This window comes from Panthera tigris, chromosome C2, assembly GCF_018350195.1.
Source record: "Panthera tigris isolate Pti1 chromosome C2, P.tigris_Pti1_mat1.1, whole genome shotgun sequence".
NCBI lineage: Eukaryota > Metazoa > Chordata > Mammalia > Carnivora > Felidae > Panthera > Panthera tigris.
Genome location: NC_056668.1, coordinates 57,294,082 through 57,310,523, shown reverse-complemented (window position 1 = coordinate 57,310,523; position 16,442 = coordinate 57,294,082). Strand labels below are relative to the sequence as shown.

Sequence of the window (16,442 nt, the reverse complement as noted above, 5' to 3'; positions counted from 1 at the left end):
AATAAAAATAGCAAAACAAGAATAGGAAAAGAATTAGAGCTCTAGAGTTTCTCATTTCTAAGCCAAGGGGCTTTTATAAAATCACTTTAAAAGTAGGACCTCTCTTGAAGACAACCCTTAAGCACCTTATTTTTGCCTCCACAAAGCCCCATGAGGTACAGAGTCCTAATGTACAGAGTGAGACTGAGTACAGAAGTTAAGAGGTTAAGGCCACATGGAGACAGAATAGGCTGGAACAGATGTTATGTCTTAAAGCATTGGCTTAGAAATAGAAACAGAAGGTAGAGGATAAACAGGAACTTTTCTGGATGGACAAATGGAATAATCCAGGGATCCAGTAGCAACACCAGCTACTTAACATTTTTTTTACAAAAGACTTGGAACTTCAAGTACACAACGAAACCTAAGAAGACAAATGCTCTTCTGGGTATTGAAATACGCAACGTCTCATAAGACCATGCGAGAAAGCAGAGGCATAAATGAGCCACAGTATGGGGAGGTGCAAACTAATGCGTTTAGGACAAAATACTGCTGCGTCTAGTTAAAATATGATAAACACCGAGCCATCAACATGACTTGCAAGGGGAATTTAATTTAGCCTCATCAGTGTGTTAGGGTGGATTAAGAAAAAATACTGGTCATTATCGGCAGACCAAAACAGTGGTGCCCATTCGCTTGGAAAAGCATGTGGAACCCTGGGCTTCATAGATCCACTGTGAGTTATTATGGGACATTAGGAATGTTTGAAGTATATTCCTAACCTTTGGAGGAGACACATGAAACATCTCTTCATGGCTGTCAGACAGATTTGTAGCAGAATGGGTCACAGTTCTAAGCCGCTGTAGCAAATCTGATGTTCTGGAAGCCTCCCAGGGAGGCTTTCCCTCTGGGTGTCCCTCTAACCCGCTGTCACAGTCCAATCCCATGTCATGATGATAAATACAACCAGTTTAGGTCATGATACCAAGGATCCTCTGGGCCATAGGGGCCCTGATAGTGAAAACTGGAAATGACAAGTGCTGGAAAAGACCTCAAGAGGGCAACTTTTCGTCAAGAATATAGAATATAGCTAGTTCTTTTTTGTGCAGGGAGGTATGTAACTTGATACATATATATCATGGCCATAGCCCCCAAACACTGATTAGAATATTCTTGGGAAGGGACCGATGGAAGAGATTTATTCCCAAGCATTGGCATGAAGAGTCCTTTTATTTATCGGTGGTGGTTTCCCTCCTCCCTGAGATACAGAAAGAACTTCCACATCAGGGTCTCGGTGGATAATGTATGATAAAAAGATATTGTCATCTGAATTTTTGATATGCTCTTTTATCCTAGTGCACTCAGCTCCAAACTTCCAAAATCAAACTGAAACTTGAGAATAACTTAGTAATGAAAATGCAGTAGAAATCAACCTGATATTTTATGTATTTTGACTGTCAAGGTAAACATGGCCTTTCTTTTCCCACCTCTTTTTGCAGAGATAATTTTAAAGTAAATATAACCTAGGCCTGAAATAGTGAAATGTTTGCAGACGTGAGGGTTCTTTTTGCATTTGTGAATGGAAAAATTTTTTTCAGCTGCAAATTTTAAGCAGACCCCTCTCCCCTCTGCCCATCTGTCTCTCCAGAATCCCCCCCCCACACAAACCCCCCTGCAAGAAAGGAAAGATTGCCACTAAGGAGAAATGCCAACAGGTACGATAACGTGAGGAATCCTTAACAAATCCTGTTACACTCTATGTAATTTACATTATTTAGGCATATGTTTATTAGCCTTACTATACACACTAGGAATGGTTAGTTAACATTTGAAGAATTTTACTTGAGGAACAACATCCTCCAAAGGTTTGTCAGCATTTGAAAAACTCCAGTCTCTTCAGAGGCTTCTACCACAAGAGCTTTATCAGTAATTAAACACCAGAGACCTTGTTAATAAGTAATTCTTTTCAATGGTCAAGTTAGTAGAGGCCAAATAGTGCAGGGAACTTCACCCAGCCTTTCCATCGGCAGGTGTGAGGCTCCAGCAGCCCACGGACCCTGGATTCCTAGATTACTAACCTGTTCTGTCGCTAGCAGTTAAAACAGAATTGGGTCGCCTGACAGTAAATACACTGGAGTATTGCTGGATTTGCTTCTAGTAGAACCTTTGCATCAGATATTGTTGGGTTGCCCAAAAGAACAGAGTTGGGACATTTTCAAGCTTACAGCTTAACAGGCTGACTGGTACAGGATACCTGCTCGCTTATAAACATGAATGAGGCAGAAATTGGTCTAAAAGCTGATTCCAGTGTAAAGTATCATCTGGTGAGGTTGGGGGGAGGGTGGGGGAGAAGAGCTACAGGCCTCACCCACCTCTACCTACCGAAGGCTACTAAAACAACCTAACAATTGCAAGTGGCCAAACCAGCCAAGTCCAGTGGCCAACAATTTTCTTTAATGGAGGAGACACAAATACCCTTATAGGTACAGTAAAATTAACCCAGGCACAGTCTATAGTTGAATAGGCTTGTAAATAGCAGCTTCTAGTTTATGAGAAGAACTCGAAGTCCCTGGTCCTCCTCCAAGATCTACAAACAGTACAAGGATGAAGAACCTTGTCAGTTAAGCACAGAGCTGAGTCACTGCCAGCCTACTTGGCATTTCTACTTCATACCCTTCCTCCTCTTCTTCTTCTCCTTCTTTCTTCTTCTTCTTCTTCTTCTTCTTCTTCTTCTTCTTCTTCTTCTTCTTCTTCTTCTTCTTCTTCGTCATCATCGTCATCTTCTTCTTCTTCCTTTTTTTTTTTACCAAAGGTAGCTAGTTTTCCCTCTATCCACTGTAAGAGTGCCACTACTTCCTGGGAGTTCAATAAAGGCGGGACGCACTAAATAGAGCAATCAGTGTATCAGAGAACAAAGTTAAGGAAGAGGTGTTAAAGTTGGTGCCCACTAAAACCGAACCAGCTGGGATGGAGTGGCCTTAACTGCTTGGTTGATTGTTTTTGCAGCTATGGTTAATCTAATGGAGATGAGCCTTTCTGAGCATCTTGAGAAGTTCAGAAACTAAGTAAAAATGAGCATAGTCACTTCCTTTCATCTTAATAAACATTTCGTATATATATTTTCCCCAGTGTATTTCCTTACACGTCTATTAAACAATCAAGAAAATGTATTCCCTAGCATCACTCCCCCAAAGCAGATTTTTAAAGAAGTAACAGCCGGCTGGTGGTTAGCATGACCTGTGGGTGTGCCTCATAGGAGTGTGAGCCTTTCCATCCCCTGGAAGGGGGACAAAACAAGAGTTTCGTCCTCATCCGTGAGGGGATTCATGTAAGATTCTTGTCCGGGAGCCCTGACCGTGCTACAAACTCAATAATGTCACTGTTATGTGTAGTGATCTGTAAACCACGAGCAGCCACCGGTTATACAGCAACATGCGCTTGCAATTTTAGACAAGGCCTAAAAGGTTAAGGCCCAGATATCAAGCTTTCCATAAGACAAAATAGTTATTATAGTAAAAGAAAGTACAAGTCCCACTTGCACTTGGCTATACTCAAATTGGGTCAAACTGAAATTTGCCTGTTACCACCTGGTTCTCCCCAGTGCTGGTGAGGGCACTAGAAGTTTAGGTTCAACATAGAAGAATAATAGAAGGCGCTTTCAGTTTGAAGGGAGCTTACGGTTTCCTATCTCACATTCCTGAGAGGCTGACAGGGAAGGTGTAACCTTTATGGATAGAGCAACTGATGCCCTAGAGAGATTAAGTGGCTTGTCTAAGTTTCCATGGCTAGAAAGGGTGAAGTTGGGAGAATCTGTTCTTTTGGTTCCTGGTGTAATAGTCTGTCCTCTACACCCCAGGGAATAAGAGGCTTGAAGGGGGCTCTATTATATATAAAGAATAGTACGAGGACACCAGCCCAGTGCAGGGCAAGACTGTACAACGAAAAATAAAAGTCAATTTTCGATGACTATGAAAGAGAATTTAGGAAATCATCCTCAGAAGACAGACAAAGAAACTGTACTATCCTTATGAGTAAATAAGGCCATAAAAAATTAACGAGGTAACCAGTTCATTTAGTTTCTAGGGCATGTCGTTAGTATCCACTATGTGTGTGTTACAGGGCGGTCTATCACAGGTTAAGAGTTTTGTTACAAGTCCAAAGAGCATAGACTTCTTCAAACTTAGAAAACAGAAGAAGGCCAGGAGAACCCTCATAGAAGAGAATCAATCTAAACTCACATCCCATTATGTCAGACCGATCCTAGATGGTACAGATGCTTTACTCTGGAGTGGTGTGCAAAGAACCTGGGGATCCACTCCTGTGGCCACAGTGCACACTCCTGGAGCTGAGCTGCCTACAAAACAGGCGGCAAAGGCTGCGTGTCTGGGATGCAGCACACGCCCCCCCCCCCCCCTTGAAATGTTAAGCTGCGGCCCTAAGTGGATAAGCGCTCTGGGGATTTATTTCTGTTTCGTTGTGTTTTAGTAAACCAGTTATGGGAAGAGTATCTCCTATCAGCTGTGGATTTTAACACTCACTGACCTTTAAGAGTCTAACTTCCAAATTTAAATGGGGATCAACATGTAGTCTAAGCTCCAAATTGAGAGATCGACAGACTAATTTTGGATGGCGTTTTTTGGTTGAGGGACTGGCTGATCCAACCCTTTTAAAGCTCCTTTCTGCTGCACTCCATATTCAGAGAGGACAGACAGGAGACACCAGGACAAGCAATTATACAGCTTATCTGACCCATGGAAAAGGCCAACAGCTATAGAATCTACCGGTTTGTTAAAAACTACTACAGCTGACAGAGAAGCAAAGAGGATACTGAACAAGCTGGCTGTAAGAGGGGTGTCTATACCCTGAAATTTCTTTTCTGGAACTGCACCAAGAATGTTAAAAATTATATAGGGGGTTCTTCTTGGTAGGGACGGCTCTGAAGACAGGCCAAATGGCTCCGAAAACCCAGCTCTTCCATATCTAGTGCAAACAGACACCTTACTTTACTGCCTTCAAGGTTCAATATAAACTTCTGTGATGCTAATTCAACAAGCTGCTTCTCAGCAGGACCTTAGAAACCATCCCTAACGTGGAAGACATTTTTAAAGCTTTTTAAAGGAAGTACATCCCACTGAATCTCCTCCTCTGTAACATCTAGTATTTATAAAAACACTTCACTCTCCAGGAGAACTCTGACCAGAGTCATCTTTCTGTTGGAAAACAGTTGCAAGGATTCATGAACCTTCAGCCACACTAATTCACTGATGGGATTCCATGGAAATGAAGTCAAATATGTTTTGTGTCAGCTTGCTACAAAGGGCAGTAAATTCTAACTGAGGTAGGACAGTGATAGAGCAATGCGGTCCTTGGAATTTACCCTTTAATTCCATGGAACTATGGCCTTTTAAATTGCCACAGCATTGAGTTAGAATTTAAGTGTCTTTACTGCCAGAATTGTCGCTCACCAAGACAACAGGGGCAGAATGTGTGACGATGGTAGAATGACCTGGATAAGTTGTCCGAAAAAGCACAGCAACTAAAAAAAGGAAACCAACATACAAACAAGAACGAGAGCCAGCACAACGTGAATCACAAGGTGTCTTTGGTATCTCATTAGAAATCTGTGTTAATATTCTCCCGTCCTCCTGAAACTTAGGTTGGAAATGTGTACTATTTTATTAGTCCTTATGTCATTCTTTCCTAATATGTGACAAGTCGGTAGTGTTTTTAATATCTGTGACATACCTCTCATCTTCCAGAACACACAGTAAAACAATGCTTTCCTTAAGATGTGAAAAGAGTGATTGACATTTACGCATGTACCTGGGCCCCCCTCCTCTGCTCCCTCCATTATAATTACTACCTTCAATCTCAGGGAGGATACATTGGCAAAGGGAAGTGAGAAAACTCAAGACAGACATTTGCAGGCACCAAAGTGTTGTACCGGTAAGTCTGTCACTATATTATTTGCTTTTTAGCATCTCTTCACCCTTGTTGACTGGGTAAACTTGGGGCTGGGGGAGGACAAAGGATAACATGGGGGTTTAGCACATAGGCCATATTGCCCTTTTTTTTTTTTTTTTTTAATTTTCAAATTTTCTACCTGGCTCTTAAGAGCAGGAGTTATTTCACGGTGATTTTGCAGCAGGCTTTTCTGAGGTAGATAAAACATGGATGAGAAGTAGTCTGAAGAAGCAGAGGGTAGCTGAAGCCTGTGTGGAGAGGATTAGCTTGAAAGGAATTTCAGAAGTGAAAGCTGAGCTTGTCATATACAATACTACAGCAAAGAGGGACAGGGCTCAAGGCTGTCCACCATTTAGACGAGGCTTTTAGAATTTAATAGGTGGGAAATAGGCTAATCTGGCTAGGAAAGAACAGAACTGTGGGAACAACAGGGCAAGAGAAGAGTCTTAGCACACAGCTAATCGAGACTGGTCAGAGAACGGCGCGAAATAAGTATCCCTCAGGACCTTAGTGATCAAGAAGGAACATATATTCCAATTATCACAAGACTTTAAAAGCAACCAACAGGCTTGAAGGTTTAAACTGCTTTCTGTTGTTGTTTTTTGGGATAAAGAGCCAATTCTGCCTCTTTCCTCAGGCCTCCTGTTTGTACACAGGTATTGTAATTGCATTAAGCACATCAGGGAAAGCCAAATCCCAGTGAAATAATTAGTGAAATGGATTTTGAACTCCCCCACCCCCCCCCCCTTTTTTTTTTTTTTTTTTTTTTTTTTCCTGCTCGCTTGAGTTACAGATAAATAGGCTGGCCTTCCTGAAACCCTGCAAGGTTAACACTCCCAGCTGGGGCCTTCCTTTCTGGAGAATCACTGTTGCCATCACAGGCAGATATTCTATGTTTCAATGAACGTGCCACTGTAGGCCAAATGTTAGTAGTTAAACACTATCATCACAGAAACACACAAAGCTAGAGTCAAGTTCACAAACACAGCTGGTGGCTAAGAAACTCTTAATGAAGGAAACCAAGTTGCTATTGGCTCGAAGCCATTCATCACGACTTCTGATACACATAAACTGGGATTGTTTTACACGAGGGAGAATGAGATAAGAACCACTGTCCTCAGTTTCTCTCCCCAGTCGAAGATTGAACACTTTGTTAGGACGTCCACTGGGAAAAAAAGAGTGAAATCACACATAATGTTCTCGCGGGTTGATGTACACTCTCTCAGGGTCGTTGCTTTGACGATGCTTGCCCGGACTCCGGTCTTTCTGGCATATCTGATTGTAAAGGGGGCACATCTGCTGGATCCCATCTTCCCCCACAGGATTCTCATCTTCATAGTCCACTCTCCTGCGACTTAGCCCATTCTAAAAATTCAAATATTGCTTATGTTAGCAGAGCAGATGTTTGCATCTTTCTAGCACTTTGGTCAAAACAGGCAAGAACTCGATTAATTCGAGTCTGTGTCTCTGATTCATTATCCCACAGGCTACTGAATGGCAAGGTAAAGTTCAACTTCTTATCATTTTCCAGTCATTTGTTGCTTACAATACCCGGATAAGCATCACAACATCTGCTAAACAGAAAATTATGACTAACGGGGATGATAGTCAGTTTCAGGTTTCGAGATTTGGAACTGGTATCAGTTAAACTAGGGAAGAACAAGGTTGTAAACTCTTGGGAGTCCCTCAGCAAGGCTCAAGCTTGGAAAGCATGCATGAAATATGCAGAGAATTAAATCAAACAGGCAAAACAAAACCAAATGAAGCCTCAAGATTCAGAGTTGGGGAATTAGGGAAAAGACATAGTGAAATGAACTGGTATTTGACCACATGTCCAACATAAGTGAGAGTCAGAAATGCTGTCACAGCTGACACCATAAAATGAACCCCCGTGATGCTCTGTGATGTCTCTGGTACTGACCCCTCCGCCCAGTTACTGGTTTCTTAAACTCTGACTACTTCTAAATGGCCAAGCAAGCTCAAGGACTTGACAAGATCATACTATAGATGCTCAGATGGCAGAGAGGTGAATACAATAAACTTTCGTGGAAATCAAATGATATTTCAGTCGGCATGGGAGCCACCAGTTCCACCTGGGCAGACCCCCACGGCAGGACCCCGTTACTTACAGAGTGCTGGAGGCCGCCCACCTCTCTTTCTCGGAACTGAGTCTGCAGAGGCAAGTGTTCGGTCTGGAGGAAGAAGACAGAACAAGACACACGCTTTAAAGCTCCAAGCACATGGTGAAACACATCAACCCAGACCAGGAAGAAGCCTATTTTTAAAAGAGCCAATCATGTCTTGTCACATGTGTGCCAGGTAAGCAAATGTTCCTTCGGAGGGGATGAGCAACGACATTTCCTGAGAGCTGTCTCTCTCCTGACTCTAGACTTCTTCTGGAAGGAAGAAAACATACAGAAGATCTGCTGCAAGAGGTCTCATGCAAAGTTACTCATATCTTACCCGAGGGAGGCCTCAGCACAGAAGAACCTGATACTTGGAATCGGCTTTAAAAGTGGTCTGGGGTGGTAAGGAAAGGTTATTTTTTGTCCTTCTCTATAGAGGTATATATACGGCCACCCTTCTGGTCCCTTCTGGTCCTGCCAGCTACTCTCTGCCCCCAACCCTGCCCAGATCATAAAGGGGATTCCTCATTTTCAAAACCCACCCTAGGAAGAATCTCTCTCTGCTTCCCCTTGGCCTATAAATGCATCCTTACCCTTGGCCTCCAGGTATATATTACCTCTTCCAGGAAGCCTTGCCCAAAGCGTATATTATTGCCATTATTTGTTTATATTTGCTTGTCTCCTTCACTACATTGAGGGTGCTAGTTGGAGTATTTTACAAACATTATCTCATTTATAATTTCTCTAAAACTTCTATAAAACTGATGCTTTTATTTTACAGAAGACTGAAACGGAGGCTCAGAGTGGTTCAGTAAGGTGTCTCTGGTCACACAGCTGGAAGTGGAGGATTGTGATTCACACGTGGCTCTGTCTGAATCCTAAGCCTATATTCCTATATCCCCTACTTCTAACCCAGTGTCTGGAAAATAGATGTTTCATAAATATAACAGAAGAATGCCTGAAAGTCCCAGCATGTGGGTGTATCTATCAAAATGCTCTCCCTTCACTGCCTTTCCTCATGCTGTCCTTTCGGCATAGAAGGTCTGTCCCTTTGCCTCTGACAGCTGAAATACTACCCATCCATCTTGGCCTGACTGAAGTCACCTTTTTTTCCCTAGGGTCCATCAAAGTTCATTTCTTTGCTCCAATGTTCCTATTGTTCGTGTGTTTCATAGCACACATCACTGCTCTATCTGGTATCTGTACCTTTCAACCCCAGTAAAGAATGAGCCTTCCTGGCCATCCTCTTCCACCTCCACACCCGGCCTGTGGTTCGGCAACAGCAGGAAGTTAACAGTTAACTGATGAATTTACTAAACTCTAAACTATCAATTCTTGATATCCCATGTTAAGGTTATCCGAATTATAAATCATGTCCACCAAGCATGTTTCTCCTGTCATATTCTGCTCGATTCTAGGGTGCTTCCCACATGCGTGACCATGTGATAATTGACCGCACATCCTGGTAAATATCCAGTTTCATGGATGTGTGACCAGTCACACAGGGCCTTGCGTTCAGGACCCATTTGGGGGCTTAATGCTCTGTGGTTGCCCTCTTAAGATTTCTTAATATTTTATTGTGAATCCATGTTTTATAAGCAGTCTAATGAAACAATGGAGCATGACTCAGTGACCTGTGGCCTCAACTCAAGGTTGTCCTCTCCTGATGCTTGTGTTTGATTTGGTTCTCGGCTGCCACTTCCTTACGGTAATGTTCCAGATCCCCCTTGCTTTCCTCTCCCTGTCCCTGTCCAGTGACTCTGCCATTCTCTGATCTGGCAGGGGCCTGAGTGCTGGTCCAGGGAAGGCTGGGGTCAGGAGTGCATGCCCCTGCTTGCATCACGGTACTTCTGGCAGGTGGCTGGAGGATCCGTCTCAGTAAGGGCAAGCCTCTGACCCCCTTGGTTATCACCATCTTGACATTGTATAGTTTTCAACAAGAGGCTCTGCATTTTCACTTTGCACTGTGCCTCATAAATTATGTACCTGGTCCTGGTCCAAGAAAAATAGATTTTGGGGGGGAAAAAAACCTCCTGAAATTAAAACTAGCGTCTTGTTTGTTTGTTGTTTTAGATGATCCCAGTTGCTATTCCCCTTGTATCAATACTGGTAATTGAGGGTGCCTGGGTGGCTCAGTCGGTTAGACACTTCAGCTCAGATCATGATCTCGCACTTCGTGGGTTCGAGCCCCATGTTGGGCTCTGTGCTGACACCTCAGAGACTGGATGGAGGCTGCTTCAGATTCTGTGTCTCCCTCCTTCTCTGCCCCTCCCCTACTCGTGCTCTGTCTCTCTCTCAAAAATAAAATAAACATCAAAAAACGGTACTGGTCATTGAGAAATTATTCTACATCAGTGCTGTATCTAATTGGAAAGAGACAGGGCAGTTAGAAGCTTCCCTATAGAAGGGGCGAGTGTCTTTCCTCCTGCTGGTGCAGGGTGTAAAAATCAAGGATGCAGTCGATACTGAAGGAGTCCACAATCTAGAAATACAGAGATCAGAGCCTCAAGAGTTCAAGAAAGGTTTGGTTGGAATATGAGCTGTTCCATGTTTATGCTATAAAATTCCAACTGGCGAATTTAGTATGACCAGAAAATAAATAATCGTTCACATTTTCCTGAACACTCAGGGTATACTTGTATCTGATCGTTGTCGGTGAAACACAGTAACAAACTTTAAGTCCTTGGAAGCCAGTGTTCATGGAGGGCACAATGAACGATGCAGCATCAATAGTAACACTATAACCAGTGTTAATTAATAGTATTAGGGAATTACAGAGGCAAGAAAATCTGTTTTGTTTCAATATAAAGAGATTTCAAAGGGCCATGGCTTGCTTTAGGAGTTATAATAGCACGGTTAACATTTTTTTTAAATAGTAGGAGACATAAAATTAGCCAGAAGTGGTACATTTGAAAATAAAAACAAGAGAGTTTCTAGACCTGAACAGGAAGAAATGGTGCCTGGACACTATAAATAATCTTCACTTTTACAGAAGGGATGACAAGCATATGTGTAAGTTCCTTTTTTTCTATCCAGTGCTGTGAACATTCACTACCAAACCACTATCCCTCCTGTGAGCCCATGAATTGTGTAATATGATATTTAACCAAATTCTATGAACAGAAGCCCCACACATGGTAGGGATCAGGGATCAGGGTTGTAGAGAGCCTCTGCATGGTACAGCTGTCCAATTTCTGACAAGAGACATAAAGGATTTACTTTAATCTAATGGTGGGTGGGTACATGTGTTCTATTTCTGCCACTCCCTGAACTACCTGAAATGTTGAATATCTGACTTTAAAAAAAAAAGGTTAATCACTAGTATATTGAAAACTGTCTGGCACAATACCTTACTTATGTTTGGTGCTTAATATACAGGTATGAATTAACTCATAATATTTTAACTAATGGAATCATAGCATATATCATTCTATTACTCTTCCAGTTTTTCCTAGAAAGCCTTGGGCTACTCTGAATCTCTAACACATATTTTGATTTCTCTACTGGCATGTACTACCTTGTAACAACTTCTATTGAGCTACAATCCACAGGCACTTTCCTCACTTACTAAAGTCATGTAGACTTTCTGGCTCCAATGCTTCTTCCTTATAATGGCAAATGATACATTTTTACTTCTGCTTCCAGTCATGATGGAGAACTAATACCAGACTAGCCCTTCTGCCACAAGTCACTAGAAAATTGGGCAAAATGTATGAAACAACAGTTTTCAGACTTTGCAGTTTTCAGTTTGCAGACCTGTTTGCAACTGTTTGAAAACAACAGTTTTCAGTTTGCAGACAAGATAACTGTGCTGCACAGGACTGGGAACTCAGATAATAGAAACACACACACACACACACACACACGGTGATCCTCTAACAGTCCTGGAGACTATCTGATTTTTCTGCTCATTTGGGAAGAGAAAAACCCAAGAAAAGCACTGCTGAGCTGAGGGAACAGACTTCAGCACTCAGGCAAGCTGAGGTACTGTAATCTGTGGGACAGGGTATTGAAGAGAAGGAGAATCCTCATTGGACATGTGAGACATTCAGTAGAGAACCCAAGGTCATGCTTTAAAAGAGAGGCTAAAATAGCTCTAGGACACAGAGTGTTCCAGAACCACCCTAACAAAACTTAAAAACAAGCTTCCAGAAGATCAAGTTGATCTTAAAGTCAATTAACTGACTGCCAGAAAATAACCCAATTCTTATTAAGGAATGATAGCAAAATTCAAATAATTGATAATATAACATTCACAATGTCCAGCATCCAATTAAAACATACTGAACATGAAAAAAAAAAAAAAAGGAGAAAAAATAAGTCAGTAGAAACAAAACCCAATAGGACACATATGGATTTAATAGACAATAACTTTTAAACACTTATTATAGATATGTGTAAGGAGGGATGCCTGGGTGACCCAATCGGTTAAGCATCTGACTTGAGCTCAGGTCATGATCTCATGGTTCATGAGTTTAGGCCCTGCATTGGCCATGGGTCCCTGGGTCAAGCTCCACCCTGACAGTGCAGAGCCTGCTTGGGATTCTCTCTCCCACTCTGTCTGCCCCTCCCCTCTTCATGCTTTCTCTCTCTCTCTCTCTCTCTCAAAATAAATAAACCTAAAAAATAAATATGTATAAGGATATTTAGAAATATGAACATAATATGAGAATCAAAAACTATGAAAAGAACTGAAAAGAACTTCTAGAACTGAAAAAATACAGTATCTAAATTGAAAAAAGTCACTGCATGGCCTTAATAGACATTGCAAAAGAAAAGATTAATGCATTTGAAGATAGAAATTATCCATACAAGGAGATGGGGGAAACAGCTGAAAAAGAACATAGCTTTGGTGGATCTGTGGAATAATATCAAGAAATCTATCATTTGTGTAACTGGAATCACAGAAGGAAGGAAAGACAGGAAAACGGTATTTGAAGAGCTGTTAAAATGTTCTAAATTAGATGAAAAATACATCTATGGTTCTAAGAAGCTCAATGAATTCCAATAAAGGTAAACATAAAGAAAACTACTCTAATACATTTCAAACTCAAATTGCTGAAAACAATGACAAAGAAAATCTAAGATATTGTCGGAGGAAAAAGTAAGAAATAAAAGGTAAGAATTATCACTGGCTATTCACCAGAAAAAAGTGAAGGTCAGGAGACATGAAGCTAAAATACTAAAGCACTGAGTAAAAAACCAAACCAAATCAAAAAAACAAAGTCAAACTACAATTCCATATCCCACAAAAATATTTTAAAACAAAGATTAAATAAAGAAATTTTCGGACAAGCAAAAGCTAAGAAAAGTTGTTATCAGCAGACCTGTACCATAAATAATGTTATGGGAAAGTACTTTGAGTTGAATAAAACCGATTCCAAAAAAAAAAACTTCATCAATTCTTAAATTTTTAAAAAAGATACATTATAGTGTAAACCAAAAATAGTAAGAATATATTGTCAGGTTCGTAACAAATGGAGAAATAAAATATGCAAGAATACGAAGGAAGGGAAGGCGGAAATTAAAGTACAGGTTGTGTTCAAGTTGTTACAGGATACATGAGGTAGCATTTATATTAAGGTAGATAGTGACAGATTAAAAATGCATATGCTGGGGTGTCTGGGTGGCTCAGTCAGTTAAGCATCCAACTATTGCTTAGGTCATGATCTCATGATTCACGGGTTCGAGCCCTGTGTTGGGGTCTGTGCTGACAGCTCAGAGCCTGGAGCCTGCTTCAGATACTGTGTCTCCCTCTCTCTCTCTGCCCCTACCCCACTCATGCGCTCGCTCTCGCTCTCTCTCTCTCTCAAAAATAAAAACATTAAAAATTTTTTAAATAAAAAATTTTAAAAAAGGCATATGCCAAAACCCAGAGAGATCACTAAAAAAAAGTAAAACAAAGAGGTACAGCTAATAATTCAATAGAAGAGATAAAAATGCTAAAAACTCTCAGTTAATTTAAAAGAAGATAGGAAAAGAAAGGAAAAGGAACAAAGAACTGATGGGACAAATAAAAAGCAAATAATAAGGTGGTAAACTTAAGCCCAACTATGGCAATAAATATATTTAATAAGAATAAATATTGCTATCCAAGTCAGGGATTTTCAGACTAGGTAAAGCAGCAACTCAACTAGATGTTAGCTTTGTGAAATGAATTTTAATTTTGTTTTTATTTATTTTCGAGAGACAGAGACAGAGCACAAGTTGGGGAGGGGCAGAGAGCAAATGAGGCACAGAATCCGAAGCAGCCTCCAGGCTCTGAGTGTCAGCACAGAACCTGATGCGGGGCTCGAACTCACAAACTGTGAGATCATCACCTGAGCCGAAGTTGGACTCTTAACTGACTGAGCCACCCAGGTCCCCCTGAAATGCGTTTTAAATATAAAGACATAGTCAGGTTAAAGTAAGAGAACAGAAAAACACATACCATGAAAACATGATTCATTAAAGAAAAGTTTAAACTTCAGTGGCTATAATAATATCAAAGTGACTGCAATACAAAAATACCAAAGACAAAGAAGAATCTTTCATAATGATAACAGGATCAACTTATCAGGACAACATAGTATAACAATCTTAAATGTGTGTATACCCGATAAAAACACATGAATAACAGAACTGAAAGGGGAAACAGACACATCCACAAATATAGTTGGAAATACCACTCCACTCTCAATAACTGATAAAAATGTAAACTGAAAATCATTACATATAAAGAATACTTGAATGACATGACCAGTGTGACTTAATTGACATTTTAAAATACTCACTCAACTACAGTAGAATATACATTTGTTTTAGTGCACGCGGAACATTCAGTAAGATAGACCATAGCTGTGCAATAAAAGTCTCAAATATTTACAGGTTTTGAAATCCTACACACACACACACACACACACACACACACAATATATATATATGTTATGTATATATATATATATGTAATATATATATGTATGTATATATATATATTAAATAACAGAACTTAGTGAGCAATCAGTAACAAAGACATAGTTGGAAAACTCAAAAATATTCAGAAACTAAACAACATGCTTCTAAATAACTCAATGGCCAAAGAAGAAATAATAAGGGAAGCTAGAAAGTATTTTCAATTGAATGAAAATAAAATTATAACATACCAAACTTCTGGGATTTTGAAAAAAGAATTGGTTAAAGAAAAGTTTATAGCTTTAAATCCTTGTATTAGAAAAGAAGAGAGGTCTTAAATTAATGATCTAAACTTCTTCAAGCAGCTGGATAAAAAAAGAGCAATTAAATCCAATGGAAGTTGAAAGAAAGAAATAACAAACAGTAAAAAATCAATAAAAAATGGGCAAACATTGAACAAAATTAATGAAACCCAAAAAGCTGGTTCTTTAAAAAGATTTAAAAAATTGGAAAACCCCTAGTAAGAAAAAAAGAGAAAACACAAACCAATATCAAGATGAAAAAGATAACAGTACAAATGATCTCATATAAGTTAAAAGAATAAAAAAGATGTGTCACGAATAATTTGATGACAATTTCAAAAACCTAGATGAAATGGATAAATGTTTTGAAAGACACAATTAAAATCCTTATCATAGAGAAACTCCAGGCCCAGATGGAATCACTGGTAAATTCTAGCAAACAATTAAAGGCATCTTAAATTCCTTCTACAAATGAGGGGGAAAAACCAAAAACCAAAAAAAAAAACCAAAAAACCCAAACCCAAAAACAAAAAAAAAACCCCTGCTTTGTAACTCCTTTTATAAGATCAGCATAATCCTGGTGCTGAACCAAAAATATTGTTTAAAAAAAGAAACTGAAGATTTTTATTCATAAATCCCAAAACCTGAAATGAAAATAGCCCTCGAAAGTTGAGCGAATAAACGAGTCAAGGTATATTTATAAAATGGGATACTACACAGCCATGAAAGGAAATTTATACATGCAACAACATGGATCTCAAGAATATTATGCTGAGCAAAAGAAATTGGGCACAGAAGGAGCACACTGTTATTCTCTTTATGTGAAGTTCTTTTTTTATTTTTATTTTTTTAAAGCATAACTAACGTACTGTGATAGAAATCACAGTAATGGCTGGGGCGCCTGGGTGGCTCAGTCTGTTAAGCGTCCCACTTCCGCTGAGGTCAGATCTCACCCTTCGTGGGTTCGACCCCGCGTCAGGCTCTGTGCTGACAGCTCAGAGCCTGGAGCCTGTTTCAGATTCTGTGTCTCCCTCTCTCTCTGCCGCTCCCCTGTTCGCGCTCTGTCTCTGTCTCAAGAATAAATAAACATTAAAAAAAAAAAAAAAAAGAAATCACAGTAATGGCTGCCTGAGGCAGGAGGCGTTAGGAGGATGGAGGTGGAGGGTGTGTATGACAAATT

The 16,442-nt window shown here is 40.2% G+C and overlaps 1 protein-coding gene and 1 long non-coding RNA gene across 2 annotated transcripts in view; one reads left to right on the top strand and one right to left on the bottom strand.

Moving 5' to 3' along the window:
• Positions 1–6,457: 6,457 nt before the first annotated feature.
• NECTIN3 (nectin cell adhesion molecule 3) overlaps positions 6,458–16,442 on the bottom strand; it is a 124,745-nt gene continuing 114,760 nt past the window's right edge. The window contains exons 8-9 of the mRNA XM_042998828.1: positions 8,073–8,135; positions 6,458–7,308 (exon numbers count right to left, since the gene is read on the bottom strand). Coding sequence (XP_042854762.1) covers positions 7,129–7,308; positions 8,073–8,135 — 243 coding nt within the window. The 3' untranslated portion in view covers positions 6,458–7,128. The remainder of the gene's footprint in view (positions 7,309–8,072; positions 8,136–16,442) is intronic.
• LOC122242002 lies at positions 8,142–9,104 on the top strand. Its single transcript, XR_006222139.1, has 3 exons — positions 8,142–8,262; positions 8,333–8,471; positions 8,851–9,104. It is a non-coding gene; the product is annotated as an uncharacterized LOC122242002 (long non-coding RNA).